The sequence below is a fragment of the Pundamilia nyererei genome, unplaced genomic scaffold, assembly GCF_000239375.1.
Source record: "Pundamilia nyererei isolate P.nyererei 1_Seehausen unplaced genomic scaffold, PunNye1.0 scaffold00070, whole genome shotgun sequence".
Taxonomy (NCBI): domain Eukaryota; kingdom Metazoa; phylum Chordata; class Actinopteri; order Cichliformes; family Cichlidae; genus Pundamilia; species Pundamilia nyererei.
In genome coordinates, this window is record NW_005187471.1 from 1,383,631 (window position 1) to 1,405,485 (window position 21,855).

General features: G+C 40.3%; 1 protein-coding gene across 2 annotated transcripts in view; it reads right to left on the reverse strand.

The window, feature by feature from the left end:
* Positions 1–21,855, reverse strand: part of fndc3ba (fibronectin type III domain containing 3Ba) — an 85,384-nt gene that overhangs the window by 14,262 nt on the left and 49,267 nt on the right. For both annotated transcript variants that reach the window (XM_005736611.1, XM_005736612.1), the window contains exons 8-23: positions 12,768–12,826; positions 11,605–11,756; positions 11,445–11,504; positions 11,182–11,320; positions 10,702–10,755; positions 10,287–10,411; positions 9,402–9,576; positions 8,477–8,563; positions 7,384–7,519; positions 6,917–6,988; positions 6,032–6,150; positions 5,361–5,466; positions 4,501–4,667; positions 3,757–3,870; positions 2,842–2,991; positions 915–1,195 (exon numbers count right to left, since the gene is read on the reverse strand). In XM_005736611.1, coding sequence (XP_005736668.1) covers positions 915–1,195; positions 2,842–2,991; positions 3,757–3,870; positions 4,501–4,667; positions 5,361–5,466; positions 6,032–6,150; positions 6,917–6,988; positions 7,384–7,519; positions 8,477–8,563; positions 9,402–9,576; positions 10,287–10,411; positions 10,702–10,755; positions 11,182–11,320; positions 11,445–11,504; positions 11,605–11,756; positions 12,768–12,826 — 1,996 coding nt within the window. The remainder of the gene's footprint in view (positions 1–914; positions 1,196–2,841; positions 2,992–3,756; positions 3,871–4,500; positions 4,668–5,360; positions 5,467–6,031; positions 6,151–6,916; positions 6,989–7,383; positions 7,520–8,476; positions 8,564–9,401; positions 9,577–10,286; positions 10,412–10,701; positions 10,756–11,181; positions 11,321–11,444; positions 11,505–11,604; positions 11,757–12,767; positions 12,827–21,855) is intronic.

The window sequence follows — 21,855 nt, forward strand, 5'->3', positions numbered from 1 at the left end:
CCATTATGCAACAGAGCACAGTGACACCGGGTCAAAAACAACCTCAGAATGCAAACAATGGTGCGAGATCACCCTGCCTCTGCACATGTCACCTTACCTTGGATAACCTCTCCATGTTTGTCTTTTTTAATTAGAATTCAAAGAACTTGCTGCACAATCATATGCATGCTCACAAACACACTTACAAGCAATCACAGACAAGCGGGATCACAACAACGCTGGGCATAAAGATGATTAAGGGGCTGTTTACTGCTACTTGAGTACAACATGTTTGAGATCCAAGCTCATGCAATCATCAAACATTTTACCCCTATTTAAATACAGAATGTGTATAAAAAAATAGATGTAGCCTGCTTGTCTGTATGAAAAGAAGCCAATGCAGAAGCTGTAAAACCTGCATTCTCCAAATGGCCAAAGGAGACAGATTGTGTAAAATGAGCTAATGAACCCGCTTCTTACACCCAATTTATGCTTCAGTGGGAAATTTACATCATAGCCTAAGACATAACTGTAAACCCCTCTGAACCCAATGCTGTAATCTCCAACATAACTTGATGTTGACCTCCCGACAAATCTAACTGTCCTCTATTCTCACTACTTTTCTGCTGTGATTTTTGAATTCATCAGTGATAAAATAGCAATCATCCCCCCAGTATAATAGATAATTATAGGATCACTATAACGAATTATAAATATTAGCAAATTCGTAGAAGGATATCAATGAAACTATTGGAACTGATGTGAGGGAAGGTACAAAGAAGTGGAAAAATTAGAGCGCCAAATATGTTTGCACCAGCATTTTATTTCTTTCTATGGGCTGGCACCGCATATGAAAAAATGGGACACAACCGCACGGTAATTAACATGTAATGCACCACACACAAGCATAAATGCTTTGGTTTAGCTATCATTACCTGTATTCACTGTCTGGCTGCAGGCCTGTGACAAGGTGAGTTGTCCGTGAATCCACAGTGATGGTTTGGTCGTCCAGGGTGATGACGTAGGAGGTAATCTCGGCCCCGTTACAGTTTGGCTCCTCCCACTTCAGGTGGAGGCAGGTAGACGGGGAGTGCCCCGTCTCTGAGGAGGTCGGGAGATCCAGGGGGGTAAGGGATGATACCTGGTCAGGATTTGTAGCTGGGGTCTGGAAACTGCTCTGCTCACTATATGGACCAGCACCTGCCTGATTGACCGCCTGAGTGGGAGACACAGAAACACAGAGGGGGTGAGAGAGGTTGAATAGAGGGGGGGGGGGACGGACTGCTGTGATTGATAGTGCTGAGATAGAGGATCCCGGTGATAGAACAGAGGTGAGGAGAGGGATAAAAAGAAAGGGATAAGTGAAGACTAAAACCAAGGCAGACAGATGATGATTAACAATAAGAAGGGAAGAAGATAAATATGAAGGGATTTATTAATAAGCACAGGACAAAGAGCAAGACAACGTTAAATGGGAGGGACTGATATAGAAAACTGAATAGACAAGAAAACTAGCAGAAAGACATGAATTCAAATTAGTTTGAAAGAGCATTAATCCTTTACTTGTGCTGTCAAACACATTAATATTCAGCTCAAGTATCCACTATTAAATGCCTTTCAATCGCTCGTTGTAATAGTCACCTTCATTGCCTCTTACAGACTTCGAGAGGAGGAAGGAAGGACAAAATTGGCATTTTATATACATCTTATCCATTCGGAAAGCTTGAACTAAAAATAAAAAATGTAGATAAATTGCTTCCTTCCATCCATTTTTGAGCCTTGTAATAGTTACATGTAAAAAGCAACATTAATGGATTAAATGTACTTAGCAAATCCAAGCAGATGAGCAGTGTTTGTTTGCTTGTAAAAATGCACTGTAGCCACTTTCCAAAAACAGCCAAGCACCATTCACGAGTAGATACCAAGGAGAAGGAATCTACAATGTGTACTTATATATAAATCCTTGATGGTTTATCTCAGCATTAAACTATCTAGATAACTCTGGGTCCAGCAAGAAAAGTTATACTTCAGTGGTTTCTCGGATTTATCCTCAGCTGTCAAATTCATTTTGCAGAGGCTAGAAAAACACATAGAAACTGATTTAACTTATCCTTACGTTGGCGCCCCCCCATTCAAAGCATTCTCATAAAACAAGTGCGTGTCAGGTTGTGCAGATTTGAAACACTGCTACAGAAGATGAACCAGTACAAGTTCATTCAGGTATAGAACGTATGGAGTCACACAGACTTCAACCAAGTCAGCGCCTCTGGTGTGATCCATTCCTGCAATCTTCTTAAGGTGTACAGATATGAACACACAGGCGTACACTTCTAGTGCACAGAGACAAAGAGAAATCACATACATGTAGAAAAGCAATTATTAGGATGGTAGGTTGACCTTGGATTGTCAACCTATTAACTATTAACCGATTATAAATAATCCTATAGAGATGTGAGCCATAAAGCATGTTGTTATTGGATTCATAGCTTCAGAGGGTACAAGACAGAAAGGGAGTAAGGGAGAGAGTTAGACAAACAGAAGGAGAAGGAGAAAGATGGCACTTATTTATGCACCACATTGAGGGTCAGAATACAAACTGAATCAATGACCATCAATCTTTCCCTGGAGTCTGAGTGTTTGTGTTGCAGCATCTTGGTTTCATGTTTCCAGGCTGAATTTTTGTCGCGCTCACAATCCAGTTATTTCTTTTGTTTCTGGAAGTGCTTATGTTCCATAAACTAGTACGTTCTTCTTTTCTCATTGTCAGTTTAACTATGCATGGCTTCAACATAAGTGAATGTTGTATGCCTGTCTATGTTCATCTAAATCCACTGTAGGGATACCTAGTAGAGTGTGCACTACCTGTAGCCTGCAGCAGTAATTTGTGGCAGGTGTCAAATCTGACAGTTCACACTGCGTGGCAGATCCGCAGTAGATGAGCTCCATGGGTTCATCTTCCCTCGCCCACTCCAAACGATATTCAGAGATGTCTGTACCCGAACCCTCAGGGCTCTGCAATAGAAACACAAAATCAGCTCAATGGAATTAACAGATACCTGAAAGTTAATGGATTCAGGTCTTGTTTTGCAAACCCAAAATGAAAAACAAGATTATTTTTTTTCCATCTAAACTTAAGTCTATTGAGGTAGGTAAGTATTTGGACCCACATTTATTGTCATTTAACCTTGGTAAATCACCACAGCAGATTTGAAATCAAATGGTCAAGATCTGATTAAAGTGCAGACTAAATTCAAAGGTTTTAACAAAAGTACATCATTAACTGTTTAGAAATTACAGCCATTATAACCATGCATAGTCTGATAGTTATACCATGGTTGCATAGTTACTGGCCAGGTGAGGCCTGTAATATTCCAATGACAAATTAGGTATATAAATCAAAAGTGTGCAACCTTCATTTGGTATATTTTCAGTGGAATATGTGGAGTATGGGGACCAAAAAATGATGAATGTGACTATTAGTCTGAAAAACAAAAAAAGATACCCTTTAAAGTGATAGGAAAAAAACTTTAGGAGTGGCCAAATCAGCAAGCTGGTATATTCTTAAGAAGGAATGAGCCTGCTAAGCAACACCAAAAGGCCCAAAAGATGACTTTACTACTTTTTTATTTTATTTTAAACAGTAAAAGGGAGCTAGAGCTCTTTAGCAGTGTTAAAAAATGTGGCCTGTCTTTTTATATTTGCTTGTCTGTTTTTTGTTCCTTCCATACACTGTTTATTTCCTTTGATAAATGCAGCTGTGTTTTTGGTTTGTCTCACCTCCCAGTTGAGTGTTACACAGGTGTTACTGGTGAGTGTGATTATGGGAACTCCACACTGCGCAGGAGGACCCGCTGCAGTCGTCACCTCTGTAGGCTCAGAGTATGGTCCGTACTAAGGGAGACACAGATCGATTGACACAAAATAAATGAGAAAGTTGAATCATTTAGACAGTAAAAAGTTTACAAAAGCTGAAAATCAAATTCTAATCCCAAACTGAAAAGCTGTGAAATATAGACACAGTCATCTTGTTCAATAAGCAACAGTGCTGAGGTTTTGGCGCCATCGAATTCACTTTCAAGTGACCGGATAATCAAAACAATCAAATCTTATAATATTAAGTTAATTTTCTAGGGCACACTGATCCAACTACTCAGTGTCTGTGTCTACACCTACGGTTTTAAGTTGAATTTTCTGCTTGTTGCTTAATATTGGATGTGTATTAAGAGCTCCCAAGTTTGTGTGCTCAATATGCAGAGCAAATTTCAAAGCCATAAGTAAACAAATGCTATTTAATTCAATATTTCATGCTTAGCTGTTATAAAACATCCCTTCTTTTATAGGCTGACCTATTAAAGTGGCTGGATCAAGCTTCAAAAGGTTTCAGCTACGATTTTCTGTTGTTCTTTAATAAGTTTTATGGTCTAGCCTGGTGAATTACCAGATCGTCATGGCTTTCATTTATTTATTTTCATTTTTATTATTGATCACACTCTTGCTTTGAAAAGCCAGACAGTTTCTTACCCCAGCCTCATTGGCAGCCCTCAGTCTGAAGCTATATGTTGCACCAGGAAGCAAACTAGCGACAGTGCACTGTAGCTCCGAGCCATGATACACCTCCGTTGGCTTGGCGTCTCCCTCACTCATCTCCAGACTGTACACACACTCCTCACACACTCCCTCAGGGGAGTCTAAGAAGATCAAATAAGAGAGAGCGATAAGAAGAAACATTTACAGTGAAACTAACCACAATACATGAATTGTGATGAAAATACACAATACACATGTCACGATATCTTGTTACACATAAATTCTTAATGATGTATTCAGTATTTCACAAGCTTTTTATACTGCTTACAGATTAATACACAGGGTATATTTTGAATACTTTCTAGGGGTTTTTCCCCATAAACCTGGTGCTATTCTCTGCTTGCAGAAAGACGAAAGTAATAAATAATGGTGACAGTGGGGAAAACCCTCCAATACTTTATGTTTGACCTTCAGCTCGAGCCAGTAATTGCAGCTGCAGCAGTGCCTGAATGTGAGCTGATTAGAGACATGACCAGCTGTATTAAACTGGTAAAAGAAAGAACTTCCTCAGCATGGCAGGCTGGAAGACCTTTTCCTGCCAAGAGATAACAGTACTAATCTGCAATAATAGGCTGACATTAGGAGAGTTAAGTCAAATATGAGGCTAGGTTAGGCATTTAATGAGCTAAATTAGGGCTCAATTAGGCTGAAACGTGGTTGACTCGGCTTACATTAGAATTGGCCAGGGAAACATATTAAACGGCCAGAAGGTGATTTAGTTGCCTTATACGAAAATAATTCGAATATATTCTAGTAAATAAAAGTAAACAGCGTGCGTGTATGCCTGAACTCACCCCATTCTAACTGCACCTCCTTGTGTTTGGCTTTACCGACAATCCTTGGCGGCTGGCAGGGCCCTGGTGGGACACTTAATGTACGGACTGGAACACTACCAGTGCACTTAAAGAGCAAAAAATAAAAGGTACAAAAGACAATTACAGATAGGCTTAATTATTGGTGCACATGTATAATTTTAGGAAAGATTACTGAAAAGATTGTTTGACAACAACAACTATATTTTTCAGTGCAAAATATCTTTTGAAATTCCCATCATATTTAGATAGTGAGCGGGTACTTCATGTCCCTTGGTACCTATGGAGCTGAATGAACAAAAAGTTTGTGGAGTTCCTCAGGGCTTTATTCTTGGACCTCTCCTATCAAACAGACTTTTTTTTTTAACTTAGATTATAGAATATTGCTATTTTTGTATTATTGTTATGCAGATGACATACAATTGTACATATTAGTGTAACCTCAGACTGACAGTTTACAACACTCACTCAAAAAAATTGACTACAATTTATTATTGGACATGCAAAAACACACAACTGAACTTAGATGGGCCTGAAACTGCCCCCATTGCCTTAAAGAAAAAAGAAACATATGTATGTATATATATGTATATCTATGTGTGTGTGTGTGTATTGCTGAAATTTGTGTATGCATGCATGTATGTGAATCTTACTGGGCTGTGTCCTCCGGTGGTGATACTACACACACGTAGGTGATAAACGGTCCCTGGTCTCAGTCGCTCACACACACACTGTGTTGCCGGACCACTGTACGCTACTTCCCATTGGTTTGCTGCACACACACACATAACAAGGAATTACACTAAAGCACATACACATAATCAGCTGCTGTTTTGTACGTATTTCTGCAGTTTCCAGAAACAGAATCCCACTGACAACGCTTTGTTTCTGTTCTGTTGTTGATGGATTGCGTATGCCTGTGAAATATAATACTCTCCCTGTGAAGCAGCACTATGCCGTGCAAATATAGGCCTTGTTTACATCACAGCGTAAATTTCCTAGCAGAAGTGTATTGTGTTTCTGTAATGCATAATACTATGTTATCTCTACAGACTGAATGTACCTAAAAGTGAAGTTTGAATAAACCTAATATGGCAGAGTCATTCGTTTCAATGACCACATCTTTTTAAGAAGAAAAAGGTTTTAAAAAGCCTGTCTTGATATCACAGGACAGTGTAAATACAAGCTAGATAAAATCATCCAGATGACTTTTTAGGTCGATTCTATTGACAAAAGAACAAAGGCTTTTGATATTCTCTTCTTCTGTACACTGACACTCAACAGCAATCTTTTACTATAGATTGAAAGGAACTAGACAAGATTAGGTTTCCTGTAGGGCAGGTGTGAGCAACGCTGTGTGCATCAATATCTTAATTTGATGCTAAGAAAGACTCAATTATGGCTTCTATTTTTTTTAGGCTGGTAGTTGAGAAAAGTTAAACAGCACACGATGAGAAAAAGGTCTGTCCTAAGATGCTGGAAAATCTTTCATGGTATGTTTGAATAGATACAGTGACAGACAGATATAACACAGGTACCTTCAGAACATCCCTCTGAGATCTCAAGCAGGTACGTAAGAGCTTCAGATCCCCCATTGTCCATTGGAGGATCTGTCAAAACAATTGATGAACTGATTTTAGTTTGGAATATTATTGCACATAAACAATACTCCATTTCGCAGGAGACAACATGTAGAAAATAATTGTTATTATTTTAGTAACTTTAGTTAGCTAAATTATTTTATCTGGGACATTAATATCAATACCAAAAATCTATCTGTTGCAGTCTTATGTATTTTTTGCAATTCTTCTGAAAGTGTGAAACACACTAACAGCAAACAGTGTCAGGATACAGTTTGATCTGGATCAAGTGAACTTGCACACATGTAGTCTTGGCTTGCATAATGCTGAAAAGTCTGTACCAAATCAATTTTGTATGAAAGCATCTCAATGAGTATCTGTATGTATACGATATGATATATGCGCATGGATGTGTGCCTCTTTACCCCATGTGACAGTAAATCCATAGGGTGTTGCCTCTGTGACACAGGGTGCAGATGGAGGGCCCGGTTTGTCTGGATTGGTGGTGCAAACCAAAACTTCACTTGGACTGCTCTTTCCCTCCATGTTTGATGCTATGAGCTGCAGGAAGAGAGGTGGACAGAAGGGACAATTAGAGACACAGAGCACGTAACAAAGGTAAAAAGACAAAGAGTGTAGTGGGAGATCAGAAATCGAGAATAGGTTGATAGAAAGGCCTAAATTAGGCTCAGTGATTGAACAGGCGACTGCATGCTGCAAGGCCAAACTGTACTAGCCTGGGTTCAATTCCAACCCAAGGCCCTTTGCTGCACATCATCACTGCTCCCATTCTCTCTGCTTTCCTTTCTCTTTTTACTTAAATTTGTCTAATACTGGTCAGAAAAATCCAAAAAGTAGATAAAGGATGAAACGAAGGGGAAGAGAAAAAGAGGAAAGAAGAAAAGGCGAAAAGAATATAGACAGAGTGGAAAACTGAGAGAAGAGCCACAGCAAGCCAAGCAGAGACACACAAAAGAATTTCTGAAAACTTAAATCAATTGTCGTGATAAATAGGAGCCATTAGTCTCTGCCCCTTCACGTGTGGTTGTTTTGGCTTCTCTGCCTTCTTCTCTTTTCTATTATCTAATTCTGTCGCTACATCCAATAGATAATTTTGCTTTGTTACATTATGTCTACACCAGATGGATAGCACAGGGAAAGCAGAAAGACTTGATTCTTTGTGTGTATTCATGTGTTTTGTGTTTTCGAAGATGCAAAGCTTTATCAAACAATGTGCATGAGGCAAGGTAGAAAAACCCAAAATAAACACAAACTCACCTGGTGAGGTACGCGCAAGAGGATTTTGATAGATTTGTACAATGTCCTCAAATTATGAACAGGCACAAAAACTACAGCTGAATGTTGTGTACTTGACAAATGGTTAGTGATTTGCAGTGTTAGACAACTCGTTAAACTATAGCCAAAATGACATATTTTGCATATTCTCTCTTAGTAAAAAAAGCTTCTGATTTTCAACAAGTGGGACACAAGTGCAGAAACCAAAACACAAATGCTTACCCTGAATTTATACTGTGTACTCCTCTTCAGGCCTTGTACAGTACAGCTCAAGTTTTCTCCAGTGTACTTTGGATGAAAGTCTGTTCCCTGTGGGAGGTACAGTGTTTGATTCTCTCAGGGTGCATTAGGATCGGCATAAATTATTGAGTTTATGGATGCAATAAATGCTGACTTTTAGCTCACATTTTATTGTATATAGATATATATATGGATACAGTAGAAAGAGAGCAGAGAACCTGTGGGAACATATAGTGTGGTTTATATGTACAGTACTGTGCAAAGGTTTTAGGCAGGTGTGGAAAAATGTTGTAGAAAATGCTGTAAACAAAGAATGCTGTACATCGGGGGTCCCCAATCCAAGTCCACAAGGGCCGGTGTCCCTGCAGGTTTTAGATCTCACCCTGGGTCAACACACCTGAATCACATGATTAGTTCATTACCAGGCCTCTGGAGAACTTCAAGACATGTTGAGAAGGTAATTTATCCATTTAAATCAGCTGTGATGGATCAAGGACACATCTAAAACCTGCAGGGATACCGGCCCTCGTGGACTGGGATCGGGGCCCCCTGCTGTACATGCTCAGAGTTTATGTCTGTATTGCATATTTGGATTTACGGCTGTGCATCAGTGGCACTTACCCTAAATCTTTTTCATGAGATTATGAATATAAGCTTCGATATTCCTTTATACTGTCTTTTTCATTTGTTCTTTTCATGTGTATATCCATAACTTTCAAACTGAGATCTTTTAGTCTTCGGTTGACTGACTGCTGTAGTACAACACACCCTGATGCTGATTTATAAAACTCGTAAACTGGGCACAAACTAACAAACAGACAAAAGATGTTCTAGAGTCTTTGAGGTCTATTTTTAATGTAAAGAAAAATAAAAGTTACAAATGTTTTTGTACATGGACGGTACTCACGCTGTTGTCCTCCTGGATCTCAAGTGTGTATTTGAGCTGCTCCACATTGGGACTGCCCTCAGGACGCCCCCACTCCAGGGTCACCCAGGACACCCCTGCCCTGACAAGCCGTGGTGCCAGAGGCAGAGCAGGCAGGGTGCCCATGGTGATATACACCACCTCTGAACTGAAGCCACTGCCGAAAAAGAAATTTCCATTTTAAGCTTTCCTTCAAAACGCTGAAGAAATGATTGCCATAGGTTTCAATTTCAGCTGAGATGGAGGCATGAATATTTTTCAAAGTGAAAGGTGGAGAAAAATCAGCGAAAATGAAAAGGAAAAGGACACTGACAGAAGTGCATTGGTGATTAATCACAGAGGTGCGTGGCGTTGGGAGTGAAGACGTTATATGAGTTCCGAAGAGGATGTTAAACAGAGAAAAAAGGAGCGCATAGGGAGGATGGATGATTTGTAGTGGGGGGAAAAATATTCAAGTTAGAATAAAAGCAAGTAACCCAGCTTCAAATCTGCCAAACTGAAGGACGCATTAAAGCTGTTTTGAGTTCGTTCACAGAGCTAATATCTCCTCCCTCACTCTCAGTCCCCTCTATGACCTCTCTGCTCCCTTTCACCCTAATAACTGCAGGCGAGATGGTCCACGCTATAATGACAAGAGGAGGCAAGAGAAGAGTGGAAATAGAGGGAAATGGGAAAAGAGGAAGTCTATTCTTCTGTATGTAACTGATGTTACATGAAGAATAGCAGTTCGGTGCTTGCCTGCTGCCATAGTGGTATACAATGAAGAACAACAACAAAAAAACATGCAATATGCCTCCCATGACACTGTATTCATGCAGGTGTGCGTATATAAAACGTATATATACACATTCAATAACAGAACTTTACCTTCTGCCTATGTCGTTGTGTGCAGCCAACTTGAATGTGTAGTCACAGGCGGGGTAGAGTCGTGTGACCTTATGGTGCCTCTGGTTCCCAAAGTAACATTGTCTGAAAACGCTGTTCTTCTTTCCCTGCAGAGAAGACGTATACAGAAAAGACATAAAGACAAGAACGGACATTAGGATTGATAAGCTCACCTACAACAAAATGTTAAATGTGAAGAAAAAAAATAGCACGACAAAGTAAAGAAGTATAAATAGAAGATGGGAAGAAAAGCCAGACATTCATTGCAAGAGCATAATTCACAGTTTTATTCCATCTTGTCTGAAGAGCCCAATGTTGACATGTGTTTAGGGACACTGGTGATAGGTGTAAGTGCTGCTTTGAGGTAAGGGTAGAGCATGACAGATGACAGACTTACCTCATCCCACTCGAGCAGGTAGTTTGTAATTTTGGATCCGTTGTCACCCGGGGGCTACAGGTGACAGTGAAATGGACCGAGGGAAGCAGAGAAGAGAGAAGAGAGAGATTGAGAGATTAGCTAAGGATAAAAGACTCTGACAATGAGACAGACAGAATACCGGCTGTGTTTTTATGATTGGCCTTATATCCTGTCTGGGTGACTGATGTTACTCTTTATGAATGCCAGTGTGCAAGGATATAAAAAAAATACTAAAATAACAGGTCAGAGAGGACACAGGGGTGCATTCTAACAGAGTTGTGCAACTACTTGTCGGTGCTGCACGGCTGATGCACTCAAACTATTAACGCATCGGAGTTGTAATATACTTAATTTAAAAAATCATTAAATGTGTCACAATGACAAATCACTGTGATGTTTCTTGGGAGTGAAAATACTTCATGGAGGAGTATCTGGACAAGAAGATGTCAGTAGCTGTACCTTCCACTGTAGGGTGAGGCTGGTCTTGGCACGATTTGTGAGTTTTGGTGGTGACGGGACATCAGGGACCGTGGATTCTGTGGTAAACGAGCCGGCCTCTGAACACGAGCCTCGAACCAAATTGTACATTGCCGACACCCTGATACAGAAAGACAAACGAAACAAACAGTTAAAGGATGTTTTTATCCAACATTTCAGGGATTCCTGGACCCCCATACGCTGCAACACACAAGTAGTTAATATTAAAAGGATTGAGGCCTTACCGTACGTGGTAGTCTGTAGCTGGCCTGAGATCTTTCAGATGATACTCCAATTCTTCACCACTGAAACACAGACAAGACATACAAAGTCACCAGTGTCCTTTGGATGACCTTAAGGATTAAATTTGGACGCTGTATTCCCCCCAACTTCTACGTTTCCTACCTGTATATGAGGCGATATTTCCCATCTCTTCCCTTATCTGAGAGAGATACCTCATAGGAGCAAGACACAGGTATCCCGTTACTATGCCTGTTCACCAGCCCTGCTGGGGGGGCCCAGGACAGCCGTGCAGTCCGTGCCTGAATATTGGAAACCTTCAGGACACAGAGGAATACACATAGTTATAGCCGCATTGCTAGTGAAGTCAATAACAGGTAGTTAAAAGCCACTGTACAAATGACTGTTGGATTTGCATACAATGTTACCAATAGTAGTCATTTTTAAATATTTTAAACCACAACATCTTGTGGTTTAAATGCCTGTTTGAAAAAAAGCTGAATCCATCCATCCAGGTGAATTTATGCTGTTTATATAACTCTATGTGTACATTTGCAACAGACTACTGCATTCATCATAAACGCATTAAGTTATAGGACATCGAACATGCATCATGCATCAGCACTGAAAAAATAGACAGTGTCACAAGGAAACCTCCGAATTGTATTACTTCTCATTCTCAACTATAATAAACTTGATCAGTTTATAAGTTATCTGAGGTTTTAAGCATAGATAAATCACTACTACTGGACATCAATCAAAAATCTATTTCATGTATTTCTCAGCATCTCCATCTGTAGTTATACTAAATATCCTCTTTGTATCATCACTCAGTTGTCACAGTCTCAAGCCGCGGCGTAAACTCAAAGATGTTAAATGGGCCGCTTGCACAGCATGCTGACCAAACTGTTTTAACTTGGAATGAGCAGTTCCTCTCTAGTAAACCATGTCTGCACGGAAGCAGCTCATTCATTCAATCACATTCCCCTCAGGGAAGGAAAAAAAGCTATTACTGAGTGTGCAGCTTGGGTGAGCAGATGCTGCCCTCAGGTGGCCAGCATTAGCACAGCGTAAATTATAATTACTCTCCCTGCTGCTCAAGCCCCCCAAAAAACATTGAAAATGAGGAATGTGCTGCATATACAAGTCAGTATAGATATTATTCTAAACATAAGCATTTCATTTTCATGTGACTCAAAGAGACCAAATAAACATACGGAAAAGTCATCACTGCTTAAGCCAGCTGTGACTGCATCGGACAGGGAGGTGATTGATGAGAGCGGTTTGAATGTGTGTGTGCGTGCAGTTGTGGGAAGAGGTATGCCAACCTGTGGTTTTTCGATTGCAGACAGCATGTCTTGAACACGCTTCCCCTCTGAATCATGATCTGAGGAGAAAGACAGACAAAAAAAGACAGTAATTATCAAGAATGACATAATAAATATTCCATCATAAAAGAAAGGCTCTGTGTATAAACTGAGGTGAGAATTCCCAAGGGCATTTTCCCCCACATGTCAGGCCATAATTACAATCTATGAAAACTGTTTCTACCTTTCTTAATGTGAGTTTGATTGCCAGTGAAAATTCTAACTTTCAAATCACATCCACATTGGCTGCATGGCTGAAAATGAGACAATGAGAACATTTTCAGCTCCCAGATGTTACCGGTACTGTCAAATGTAGAAATCGAGGGCTCATTATTACACAAGGTCGGCCAAGGTTTGCGTTTAAACGGGGAAATTAAGGTTGAAAATGTCACCAAAAAGCATTTGCATTCCCTAATCAACTGTAATGTTTTCTGTGGCATTTTCAGTCCAGCAAATAATTCAACCATCTGTGGAAAAATGAAACAAAAATAGCCCAAAATACAATAAAAACCCCCATCAATTCTTTAGAAATTCTGTTGCCAAATGGTGTGTGATGCAACACTTGTTTTCTTCAGTAAGTGCCTATTTCATCTCATCAAGTCGTTACACAGCTGTCGGGGAGGAGGAGAGAAAAAACCTAAATGCATTCCACAGAAAGGATTACTCATAAATTTCTGACCTATGAAACAATATGGGGATCACCAAAACAAACAAATAAATAAATAAATAAACATGACTCATATTCCACAATGGCTACTCTGCTTTGTACATAAAAACTGATGATGGTTTTTAGATTAAACAGTTCATAGAAATAATAATTCTAATCATTATGATGCACCATTTTCACATCAACTATATCTACATCTGTGAGTAATTGTTCCCAGGAAGGTCTGACATCAGTTTGGCTGTTGTTGCAGCCCAGCTCGTTGACTTTATTGCGCGACTTCTACTGAATACATGTGTATATGATGACTGTGTTTCGTGCATTCTTTAAAACGCAGTTAAGCAGATTTAGCTTGGAAGTGACATGTGATATTCATATGAAAAGTAATTCTGAAGCTTAGAATTAAACATTTCACATGTAGCTATTTTGACAATCAATTATTCATTCAATCGTTTATTAAGCAAAAATCACAAAAGCACATTTCCCATTTATTAGAACTGAGATTTTGCAGTTTTTCCTCTATTACAAATCAAAGTTTCGATTTTGACCTAGAATATGAAGCTGTTTCTAACAGATAGCGGGAAACATTTTTCAATGACTTCTTTCATTTCTCAAATATAATCTGTTCAAAATAATTATAATGAGAATATTTGTAACCCACATGAAGATAAAGGCTACTTAGAAAGCATTTCAGGGTGTGAATGGAGCTGTTGTTTTTACTGTCCCTTCTGAGTGTGTCACTGGTTCTGCACAGCCTCTTTGAAAGTGAGCAGCATAAACACATGCATATAAAAACTGGTCCACCGACACATGTAAAGGTGATTTAGTAGACGCTCGAGGTTGTTATGAGGGTGAGCGCAAGTGAATGTGTGCGCACACGTGTGGGAACTTCCCACTCCCCCACCGCTGCCGCCCACCCCCACCCCGTGTGATCCCCGAAGTTGAGGTTTTTCCTGATTGAAGGGGATCTGCTTTCTCCATTTCAGTGTGACCACTCGAGATCACACAGGATGTCTCTATGAATCTTTGCGTGAAGGTAAGCAACAGCTAGACCTGCATGAAACCAAGATTGATTGATGCTCGTGCTACAGGAGCGAGGAAACTGTCAAACATGCAAGCATGCGTGCATGCACGTGAATGGAGACCTTACACACAAGCGCAGTATATTTGTGTAAAACGCAGTTTGGGTTTCAAAGATCGATGTATATTTGGCACAAATGATGGAGTGTGCATGTGTGTGTGTGCATGTATGTCGGTTCCTCTGACGGGTTAATGTGCCTGGGGTACACTTATGAGTCATGGCAACAGTGATGTCATGGAAGCACAACCTCTACTTGCCCTCCCTGTGTGTGAGAAAAAAAGGGCAAGAGCAATAGAGAGACTGTGTGTGTGCGTCTCAGTATTAGGTCACAGGAGATTGCTGATGGGCAGTGGGGGGGAAGTTTAAGCTACTGTTTGTACATGTGTGTGTTGGGGCTGGCAGCACGGATAGAGTTCAACAGATGCACTGCTAGACACATTAGCTCATTAGTGCTCTTTTCTCTCCTTTTTTTATACATACACTTATCTTTCCATTCTTCCATTGGGACAAAACCGAACTTTTTCTCTTTTATGGAATTACAGCACAGCTCCAGACATGAAGAGCTCCATCAAACAGGCTGACCCAGCTTATCGGATCAGCCGTTGAGTGAAAAAAAGACAGGAGTATGGCCTGCTCAGTGATTTTGCCCCACATTTACAGTACTGGTCTCATGTAACCATGAGCATAAAGTTAAGAGGTGGTCTCAACAAATTCAACTTCTGACATAAGAAGAGAACTTATTTAATATTTCAGAAGACGTGTAATAACGTTTGAAAAACACTACTTCTTTACCTCACCACTGAGTGTTATGACTGGCGGTCGTTGGCGAGTCCATCTGGTTAAGTGTTTAATACCGAGATGAACCAGGAGATGATGCTGACAGCTGAAATCTGAAACTGAACCTCTACTCGGTGTTACTCCACACCCTCCTGTGTCCTTACTGTTCCTCTCTCTTCTGTTTTTGGCGCTGCCCACGCACCATAACTTCCTATTCTCGTCTGACCTCACATCCCGTCTGTGTCTGACCGACTGTGTTTGATTACTGAGAACAGCCAGACGGAGCACAACGGACAGCAGGAAGAAGAGGAATAAGGGAAAATGATGGGGGGGAGGGGACCAGGCGACGGGCAGATTTTATAGGAAGTAAGAGAGGGGAAAGGATGGGCAAGATGAGTCTGGGTAAGAGATTAGGTATAAAAACACAAGGAAATTGAGAGACAAAGAGCAAGCCAGGGATCAACGGAGAGGAGGACAAAGGGGGGATGAAAGTGGAAAGAGGGAAAAAGGATTAGGATGATGTCAGGAAAGGATTACAGAAACTTTACTGACATCATCAGTAGGTGCAGAGCAGATGCACACCATTGAGCTCAACAGCCGGATAAATAAAGTAATGACTCACTTACAAATCCAGGTTGGCTTTTCCTAAAAGTTACAAAAATACAGCAGAAGTATATAGTGTATGTACATATTTTTATTTTGTTATAACAGCGCTCTGTAGTGGTATGAGACATTCTACAGAAGCAATGATAATGTAGGTATGTTATTAAAATAACTAACTGTGATCATCGTTTGGATTTCTTTTGTTTGTTTGTTTGTTTGTTTTTGGTCCAATCTGAATATTTTTCCCCTTTATTAATAAGAATAGTAAAAAACAAAGAAACAGTTGAATCATTAATAGCATCATTTTTGCCTGTGAAGCAGACAAAAGGCATTGACAGTTTCTTCCAGATGCTAGCAATATGCCTCCTAGGGAGATTAATAACCACTCGCATACCTTCTTCTCATGGTGCAACATGCCTTTCTGGCACAACAGCAACTGCAAACTACTAGGACCGATGGAGACCTGGAGTAAATTGATGTAATAAACAGGAAACTATTTTAGCTTAAAACTTCCGTTAAGTCATAAACGTAGGAGAGAAGACAGTCATGCTAAGAAAGTGACCTCCAGAATTCCCACCTGGTGGTAATGGCCTAAATTCTTGGTTAGTGTCATCATTTTATTCTGACTAACAAAACCTCAGATTAGTCTAAGCAGTTCCCACTATATAATTTGAAGCTTCATGACTGGATGTTTCTTTCTTAAACATATTGAAGTCGACTTAAAAGCAAAGAGTAAGCTTGACTCTCTTCATTCCTGTCTGCGCTGTAAATTGTACCACTTTCTCCCTCCCTGTTTACAGCATTTTCCTAAATGTTTAAATGTTACACATCCAGAGACTTCAAAATTAGTTATGTCACTTTCAAAGAGCGTTTCAATAAAATGTGAGTCACTTTGACATTCAGGAGACTGCATTCCTCCTGCATGACGGCCTATGGCTCGTAGACACAGTCTGTCTGCACTGGGACAGAAAAAGACCTTTAAGGCCTGGAGAAAAAAAATGTGAAAAATGTGGCAACGGCCGCTCACTCAGCCCCCGCTCCACACACGTACTGGGCCACAGGGTGCGTGTGGTGTGTCGCTCAAAAGGAACAAAGTGAGCTATGATACCCATCTTTAGAAGCCTCTATTTAGAGAGAACAAAGCAAAGTGATGGACGCTCAATCTGTAGCAGGGAGAGGTGTGGAGATCAGAGAAAGACCAGAAGGGAAGGAGTGGGTTCAGAAGTGAGAGCGGAGAGGAAAGAGGCAAATAGAGGTAGAGAGGGGCATAGACCTCAGATTCCACACTATTATCATCTACTGCATAGCAAGCATTCCATCTGTTCAACAGCTGGGCTACACACACTAGCGCACAAACACACACACACACACACACACACAAAGTGAAGAAGTTGTTGGGACATGCCTGAATTTATGGTTGTCATGGTGAAGGTTTGGTTCTCATGGCCAGAGCCGTTATGGTTTATAAAAGGGATTAGAAAAGGACAGACGGACAGAGGGACTGGTCCAGAGTAACGTGGAAAAGTTGGAGAGTAAAAAAGAAAAAGGCAGCAAATAAGGTGAGTGGAAAGGAAAGAAGCAAGAAGTATATTCAAGAATCAAATATCAAAACACAGATGAAGTGACACTTGCAAATAAGAATCTTGATTATGACTCACTTTCTCTAGTAACCTGCTTAATGGACTTCACAAAAATAAGAATAGGGTAAGGGGTCATCCTGGGGAAGAATTTGGTTACTACTGCTGGATGTCTGCATACGCAACCTAATCTCTTGGTCATTAATAACCGTTTAGAAAGAGTGCATGTAAATGATAAAGACTATGCAAAATGAAGGGTAAGCTACCAGACCATAAAAATAATATATAAAAGCTCATGTGTTGCAAATATTGGAATACAAAGGCCTTCTTATACTCTTATACTCAAAATCACATTTTTTGACTCCCTTTCCTAACCTGTTATCTCTTAATATGCATGCATGCATGCCAATGTAGACACAGAGACCTTTTCCACTGCAACCCTCTCACTAAGGAAGAAAATGAACACTTCAACTGCCAGCTGACACAAAAAAGTCTATCCACGTTTTCATACCATTTGCACATGCATGCACATGTGTTTATAAAAGAATGTACGTGCTGTGAGTGACAAAGCAACCTGGCTAAGCAGTGAGGGATTATGAGGGATGCGTTTCTCAGAACCCTGACCCCATTTGACCCTGCTCAGCCAAAAAAAAAAAAAGTTTGAGGGAGTGAGTGCAGACTGGCAGACAGCGGGAGGGAATTATACAATCCACAGATAGCAGGGCTGGTTAAAAACAGGAACAGTGACAAAAAAGGCAAACAACAAAGTGGTAGATAGTTGGAGACTAATCAATGCAATGTCTCCTTTACTGCAAAGGCAAATTAAAAATAAATACCTCAATTTAAATTTAAATGCCTTAGGCTGTTGTTAAGCTGTTTTTAGTAATGACAGAAATTGTCTTTACCCACTGTGCATACTGTGCATGCATTTGATGGCACCAATAAGTACATTAATAAGCAAGGTGATAGCTGTCCATGCTCCAATATCAGTCATTTGTATAGTTTTACTTAAATCTGATGGTTTTTTGTGACTCACTTCCCAAAAGCAATTTGTGTAAACAAACTGGCAACATCCATTAAAAAAAACAAAACAACAACAACTCACTAAATCCCAGTTTATTTGTGAGTTACTGGAGGTTTCATGTGTGTGAATTTCAAAAATGAAATTTTAGGTTTTGATGAAACGTTAAAATTATCCCAAGATTCCTAAATGACCTTTTTCATGTGTTTCATGTTGGTTTGTTAAATCATGCCACTTCATCCACATATTTTTTTAAAGAAGCCCTTTTAGATTTATTATTTCGTAAGACATGGTCGAAGAAATTCAAAACCTAACAAGCAAAACTACAGGTAGCCACACTGGCCTGCAGTTCCTCAACTGGCCACTTGAGGTCAAACACAAATCAATCCCCTAAGACCAGGGGTCAATCAAAGTTTACACAATTACAGACATGTCTGCTCTAACAGAGAGATGGAAGCCAACACAGGTGACTGTAATTGCCACGTGTCTTCTAACTGTGCTCATTTCAGAGCTCTTGAAAGTGTTTGTAGTGTTGGGACTTTTTGAAACAATTTTAAATGCATTTGTCTTATGAGTGGCTGATTGTACAAACAGTCTGGTCTTCAGTTTTGGTGGGTGAGATGCAGAGTTTGTATATTATTTAGCACTTAACAGCAGGTTTCTGTGTTTAACTAGTGCTGCCAGACGGTGTGTTTGCTTGCTAACCAACCTTGCTTTCGTCTTATATGGATCGCTGCTTTATACTCTGCATTTTTAGCTTTAATTATTACGTTTAAGTTTCCTGGGTAAGTGGTATAAAGGCCACCTGAGTGACATAAAATGGAAAAAAATATCTAAAGGGAAGCAGCGTCAGGTCTTTCCCTTTCCTAAAACTGACGACCAAGGACACTAAATTACTTAGCAAGTTTAAATCAACTATAATTTTGTTTTTCTAAGCAAGACGTGCACAAGTCTGGTCAGTGTAGAATGACTAGGTGCTATAGTTTATCACTTGTATCACAAGATTCATTCAACTGAATGGTGAAATATCTGGTGTACCCATTGTGACTAACAAGAATACCCTCCCCTTCTAATCCCATTAGTCCTGTTACACGATATTAGCGGGAAAGACATTCCTCTGCTGATAAAGCCATCCCACACTCGCTTTCTGTTTTCTGTACATGTCTCCTTTTGACTCTTATTTCCAACTCTCATTTTTTTTCTTGTGCATTTTCTGTTTTTATTATCTCAACTTTCACCTTCTAGTCTCTTTCTTCCACCTCTCTGGCCTCCAGGTTGCCCTACAAACATGGCCGTATTTGGGTTTGTGGGAAGGGGTAGGAGTTTTTCTGTGTGTCTGTGGGAGGGTGGGGGCCTGAGATTATTGCCATGGCAACTCACAAAAACAATCCAGTAAGGAAAGGCTGGGTGTGTATTCACACATTTTCAGGCCCGCTTCTGCAATCACAGCAGGAGAAGCTGGAAGGAGCTGGATGGTTAACATACATAATTGATGAGTCACGACTGGACTCGGTCAAAGGACACACGAGCTTATAAAACCTTACAAAACACTGCAGTACATGCCTCATTTTACCAGTACTAGTGCTATGAATTTCTCACTAATTGGCATTATAACTTAGATAGGATGGCTACTTAGTGCAGTGGTTTATATTTGTCTAACAAGAGAAAGAGTCCTGGGACTTGCATCAGGGGTAAAATTCTGCTTTATGTAAACTTAATGATTATTTTGCAAAGGACATTGCTAATACTTTGCCTTATTAACTCTCTCTACTAGTGTTTCTTGTGATAAATGTTTTAGCATTTAAATTATGCTATAATTCTAACTTCTCGTACAGTTTACTTACAAAATAGCCATGCTTTGACTTCGCCGAGACAGTAATATCTGAAGGTCAAGTGAAAATGCTTACTTGAGTGAATTTTCCATGCAAAGTGAAGTGGCCATGATAAAGCTCAGTCGCTACTGTTGATACTTTTATAACCTGAAAAATGCATGGCAAAAGTCTGAAAAAGGAGGCCACCGTAGAACATGTAAGGAGAATATTTTTCAAGTAAATATTTTAGAAATGTTCTTCAGTTATGAAGCAAAGAAATGGTTAAACGCTGAATTACACTCATGCTTTTTTTGCTTTTAAAACGTCTTTCTTGGAACACTGTCGTGATTGGTAGCCTATAAAAATCTCTTCACATAATAGAGAAGGTGGGTTTCCATACCTCTCATACCTTAAGATAACAGACATACCTTAAGATAACAGACCACTTCCATATCTATGACTGTGAACCCTTCTTATTTTCCACACCTCATTCACAGAGACGACATAGTGGACAAAGCAGCCACTGCACACATCTGGTTTCTCCTGCTTTCACAGTGCTTAGCAGTGACGTAGAAGAAAAAGATGGAGGAGCTGAGGGAACTGGTCCATCTGTTTCTGCTGAAATCCCAGGTTTTTTTGAGTGAGAGACAGGATCTGTGGTGGTGATGATGCAGAAGCAAGATGGAGGAACAGAAGGGACGGAGCCCACATCTGTTTCTGCTCAGCAAGCAGCTCAGTTCTGAGGAACAGGGCCTGTAGAGCTGGCTTTACTAGAGAATGGACGCTCTGCTGGCCAAGTAAGCCTGCTGCCTTGCTGGCACTGGGGCAACAGCCACACACACACACACACACACACACACACACACACACACACACACACACACACACACACACACACATATAAAGCAAGGGCATCAAGGGCAAAGCGTAGGCGGCTATGTGTGGTGTGTGTGTGTGTGTGGTATTCTGGATTGGACTTGACTTGGATGCATCGGGCCAAGGAGCAACTTTGTTGGAATGTTTGTACTCTGCTCTTTAACTTTGCGCCTCTCTGTCTTTCCATCTCTGCCTTCTCTGCGATAAAGAAAACTTTGCATCCATCTCTGTCCTCTCGCATCTGTCCTTCAAATCCAGCATTCCACCCGCTTTCTCACCGTTTGCCCCCCTATCCTCTGGAGCCTCATGGTCTGATTGTTTTACAGGAAGCTCAGTCACGGGGTGTTTGAGCATATGTGTGGTTGTGTGTTGGTGTGCAAGTGTGTTGTGTGATATATCCAGCTGACTCAGCCTGATCTCCAGCCCTGTACTGAGACCCTGGTAGACCAAACAACAAATGACACGCTGACATGCTCCTATCTGTCAAGAGTGTTATGGTTGTTTGAGTTGTACAGTATGTGGCACATGAAACTATGAATCCCATAAGCTGAGATGTTGATCTCACTTCCCTTTTCATCCTGTGGCTGATTTTAGCTAATTCAATTCAATTCAATTCAATTCAATTTTATTTATATAGCG